Consider the following 4,041-nt stretch of genomic DNA (forward strand, 5'->3'; position numbering starts at 1 on the left):
CCGTGCTCAGGGGGATCTTTTGACTTCACATGATGAGTGGATGGCAGGCAGCAACAGGGAGGGGTGGAGAAGTGTATGGCAAGGATCACAGCTCAGTGTTGTGGCTGCAGTCCGAGAGCCTGCCCGCCCGGGTGGTGCAGTCAAGGGTGGTCATCAGGCACAATTAATTGGAAGAACGTGAGGCTCAATGAATTGGAAGAGCATGGGGCACGTGCCCTGGTAGGAGCCAGAACTCAGCTCTTACTGCAAGTGAGATGAAGCCTCAGATGTCCAAAGGCAAGAACGTTCATACTGAACGCACCCGCACTTCACTTGGCTTAGCTGGAACATGGTCACACATGGTATTTATATCAGATCCCAGTGCCCAAGGAAAGGAGGCCAACCTGCTTATTTTCAGGGTTTACGAGGGGTGTCACTTGCTGAAGTGTCCAGGGTGACTTCAGCCACAAGTTGAAACAGCCAAGTTATGAAACCATAAGAAAGTGGGTGTATAATGGAAACGGTGACATAAGGTTTGGTGGCTTTTAAAGAAATTTTAAGCAGTCCTCCATGTTGTAGCCCAAGTGCTTGAAATTCACTGAACTCACATCTCACATGGATAAGCTTGAAGTCTGGCTGAAGAGACTCAGGCATCCAGCTCACACAACTGCCAAGTCCTCCCCACTCTTGCAGGATTTCTAAAGTTTGCCTCCCCGATGGCTGGAGACAGGGCTTGGCTGCAGGATGGTGGCATGTCATCGCTTCTTTAGACCCTGTTATGCTTTTAAGGCATGGAGTGAGGTTGGGCAGATCCAGCCCCCCTGCCTGGTGCAAACCCTGTGGCCATGGAGCTGCAGAGCTTGGGGACGGTGCTGGGTGTTGGTGCTGGGAGCGACAGGAGCTGTGCTGAGCCTGGAGAAATGCAGGCTGGAGGAGGGCTGAGCAGATGTAAGCAGGAAAGAAGCCTCAGGGGCAAATATTTTATCATAATGCGGAGTCTTGCTTGCATAAATCACAAATATGCCAGGGAGAGGCTCCAGTAAGTGTGTCTCCCTGTGTCTCCTGTCCTGAGCAAATAACACGGTGCGGGCAATTGCCAACGCGACACGTGCGCTGGAAAACACCTGTTGGCAGGTGCACCTGACACACCGTCTGTGTTTTGTTCACAGCTTCGACGTGGAAAATGGCCCGTCCCCAGGCCGCAGCCCGCTGGACCCGCAGGCCAGCTCCTCCTCAGGGCTGGTGCTGCACACCACCTTCCCGGGCCACAGCCAGCGCAGGGAGTCCTTCCTGTACCGCTCCGACAGCGACTATGACTTATCACCAAAGACCATGTCCAGGAACTCTTCCCTGCCGAGCGAACAGTAAGCACAGATTCAGCTCACGTCACGTTTTACAGTAGCTCAGGGCTTTGCGTGGCGTCCTGTAATCCTTGGAGCTCTGGTAAGAGGTGCTTATGGCTGGTACTTGCATTTCACAGCCTGAGTGCCCGAGATGGCTGCTTTTATGGTCCTCCAAGGCATGACTTCCCTGTCCTCATCCTCTCCTTGAAGTAGTCCCCTTCTCTCTGTAGTTTAGCAGAAGAGCTTTCTTGGTGTTTTTCTGTGCTCTTTTTATCTCCTTTATGCTTTCACCATGCATGCTCAGAGCCTGGTTAACATCATCTCTGCTTTCTCTTAAGTAAGGAACGCTCCATTAGGCTGGACAATAGAAATATGACTGTACTTATATTTAGAGTATTACTCCTCTCCATCCTGTTTTCTGTCATGGGTTGTTCGCTAGAACTGAGCGGAAAATACAGCAGAAAGCCCAGACAGATGGTTGGGCTTGAGTGGATCAATATAACACAGAGCGTGGAGCTTAAATGAGTGTCCTGGGTTTGGAGCCCTTTATTTTAAAAGGCACAGTTTGAAGTTTTAAAGTGACCATTAAGCTATAAAAAAGTGCTGTTATGAAAGCCCTGCAAGTTTTGTCATGAAATGGAAACCTATGAGTGAGTTCCACGAGGAGAATTCTCCTGGAAGAGAACATTCCCTTTCCTCTTGGTTAGCATTTAGTAAATATGGTGGTGGACACCTCTCTGGAGGTGCCAGTGGCATCCTGCAGCCTGCCATGACTCTGTTAGGTAAATCATGCTGGATTTTTTTTCATACCCACACAAGTGCTATATATAATATGGAAAAAAAGAAATAAATAAATTGACAGTGACGATGTATTTTTCTCAGAACTTCTGCTCAAATCTTCCATGATGCAAACAGCTGGACAAAAACCCAGTGTCTGAATAACATTGAAGACTGTGACAGAGATCAACAAAAGCCAGGAAACTCAAAGCTGACCTTTCTCTGGACTGCTGTGTTTTTTTTTCCACCGTGGTGTGAGCGGGGCTGCCTTCACTTCTGAATTTCCTGGCTTTTATTGTCTGGTGTTAACCAATCTGAACGGTTGCTCCAGGAGGGTTGTTTGGGATGGACACTGTGACACCTTTCCACGAGGAGCAGGGTTTTGTGCAGTGTTAAATAAATGCTGCACAAGTTAACACGGGGTTGTGTTGTTTTGTTTTTTTTGTCATGGGGGAAGACTTCCCCCTGTAAAACCTCTTTTTCTGAGGTGAGCGACGTAAATTTGCACGTTTTCTCCCATTTCTCCCTAGGCACGGGGACGACCTGATCGTCACGCCTTTCGCCCAGGTGAGTTGGCAGCCTGTTGGCCTTTGAAATTAAAAAGAAAACCCCCCCCACAAACACAAACCAACAAGAAAACGCGCCGCTTAAAACCTGCGGCGGAGAAGGTAACGTCTGGGGTTTTGCCTCCCTCGTAGGTGCTGGCGAGTCTGCGAAGCGTGAGGAACAACTTCACGCTCCTCACCAATTTGCACGGCACCTCCAACAAGTAAGCACGTCGTTTTGTCCTCCCTTGGTGAGCAGCAGGGGCCTCGGCCTTCGCCTGCCCCGCGTCACGGGCCGACCCGCATTCCCAGCCTTGTTCTTCGCAAGAGAGGGAAAGGGGGTGGGGGGTTTTCCCCCTCCTCGTGGGGTTTCCCTCAGGAAAAAAGGCTGTGGGGAAGGGAGGTTTTCTGTCCAGGCTTTGGGTCCTCCTCCCCTTGATTTGTCGCTGCAAATTTCCATCGGAAGGAACCCGCCGCGTTCCGAGATGGGGGTTAATAGAAAAACAGATGGCAGAAATAGATTCCCATTTTTTTTTAAGCTTTTCTTTTTTTGAACTGCTCAGGCATTTCAGCAGTTCTTAATGAGGAGTATAAAATTGGACAGGGCTGGAAGGAAGCGAGGGCGTAACCTGTAGGACACAGAGGCATCTTGCAGTGGCCTTTTGAAAACATTCCCAGATTCGATTGAGGTATAAAGTCATGTGTCCAGCCAAAGTAAAAGTCATTAAATGTTTAAACCCATTATACACCAAACATCCAAGTCTGTGGCAGAATGTGCTTCCAGGCAGTAGGGAGCTTCCCTCACAGTTTCCAAACAGCTCTGTTGGGTTATAGCCGTGCTGCCAGCTCATGATTTTATCACATGTCTCATGATAATGTGGTATTTTACTTAAACCTCTGCTCTGGGGATCATGAGAATCTCAGCTTTTCTTTAGCCCCTCCTCTCCCCCCATTTTTGCCTCCTCTTCCACCCCCTGCCCTGCGGAAAAAGAAAACCCAACCACCAGAATGAGAAGAGGATGCTGTCCCACACATTTACAGAAATGCTGGAAAATATGAATGTTAAGGGTTGGAGGAAAAGAAAAAAACAACCAGAAGTCGTATTTTTTTGGACTTTAACCTTCGGGTTTTTAAGGCAGTTTCCTGATTGGAAAAGAGGAGAGTGTGATTAATGGTGTTGGAGTGCCTGAGTTTGGCAGATGGGGCCCTGGACCCGGCACCCGCTCTTCTTAGTGCTGGCTGGAGAGCGAGAAGGAGCGGGAAGCAGGAGCACACTGGGACCTGGTGGTGCCTGGGAGCTCTGGTCCCTGCAGCAGAAACAGAGATGGGCACAGCCAGGACAGCTGGAAGGTGCCAGGAGTGGAGCCGTTCCCTCTGCAGTGGGGAATACCCTGCTG

The 4,041-nt window shown here is 49.6% G+C and overlaps 1 protein-coding gene across 1 annotated transcript in view; it reads left to right on the plus strand.

Annotated features, from left to right (window-relative positions):
- The first annotated feature begins 968 nt into the window (after positions 1-968).
- The window catches only part of LOC104397960 (cAMP-specific 3',5'-cyclic phosphodiesterase 4B-like), a 5,336-nt gene continuing 2,263 nt past the window's right edge, over positions 969-4,041 (plus strand). The window contains exons 1-4 of the mRNA XM_010007980.1: positions 969-1,018; positions 1,149-1,343; positions 2,630-2,666; positions 2,798-2,868. Of these exons, the coding sequence (XP_010006282.1) occupies positions 969-1,018; positions 1,149-1,343; positions 2,630-2,666; positions 2,798-2,868 (353 nt within the window). The remainder of the gene's footprint in view (positions 1,019-1,148; positions 1,344-2,629; positions 2,667-2,797; positions 2,869-4,041) is intronic.

Source organism: Chaetura pelagica, unplaced genomic scaffold (assembly GCF_000747805.2).
Source record: "Chaetura pelagica isolate M959 unplaced genomic scaffold, ChaPel_1.0 scaffold212, whole genome shotgun sequence".
NCBI classification, from domain to species: Eukaryota; Metazoa; Chordata; class Aves; order Apodiformes; family Apodidae; genus Chaetura; species Chaetura pelagica.